This window comes from Asparagus officinalis, chromosome 3, assembly GCF_001876935.1.
Source record: "Asparagus officinalis chromosome 3, Aspof.V1, whole genome shotgun sequence".
Lineage (NCBI taxonomy): Eukaryota > Viridiplantae > Streptophyta > Magnoliopsida > Asparagales > Asparagaceae > Asparagus > Asparagus officinalis.
The window spans coordinates 2,659,072-2,659,399 of record NC_033796.1 but is presented as its reverse complement, the minus strand read 5'-3'; the positions used below and the strand labels follow the sequence as shown (position 1 = coordinate 2,659,399).

At 32.6% G+C, this 328-nt stretch overlaps 1 protein-coding gene across 1 annotated transcript in view; it reads right to left on the bottom strand.

The window, feature by feature from the left end:
• Positions 66–328, bottom strand: part of LOC109832632 (beta-D-xylosidase 4-like) — a 6,406-nt gene continuing 6,143 nt past the window's right edge. The window contains 1 exon segment of the mRNA XM_020400016.1: positions 66–328. This exon segment is cut by the window's right edge and continues 6 nt beyond it. Within this exon segment, the coding sequence (XP_020255605.1) occupies positions 230–328 (99 nt within the window). The 3' untranslated portion in view covers positions 66–229.

Sequence of the window (328 nt, the reverse complement as noted above, 5' to 3'; positions counted from 1 at the left end):
AACAAATTAAACACACATGCCATAAAATTCAATAATGGCTCCGTGCATATTGTCGGATAAAATATTTGTATTAATCCTCAATTATTATTATTATTATTATTTAGTATCAAGAATATTTAGTTTAAATGCCATTGAAAACAATCACATGTTTACTCGATCGGATGTTGTTGATCGACCCGTAGAAAGAGCTCGATCAGTTTTTGGGATTTATCGATCAGTTGAGTATAAATTATTTGGAAAGATAAATAAAATCAATATGATGACAAGCGATCGAACGTTTGAACTTACTCGGATTGTACGCGCCAAAAATAACGTCCGCGATGGCAGC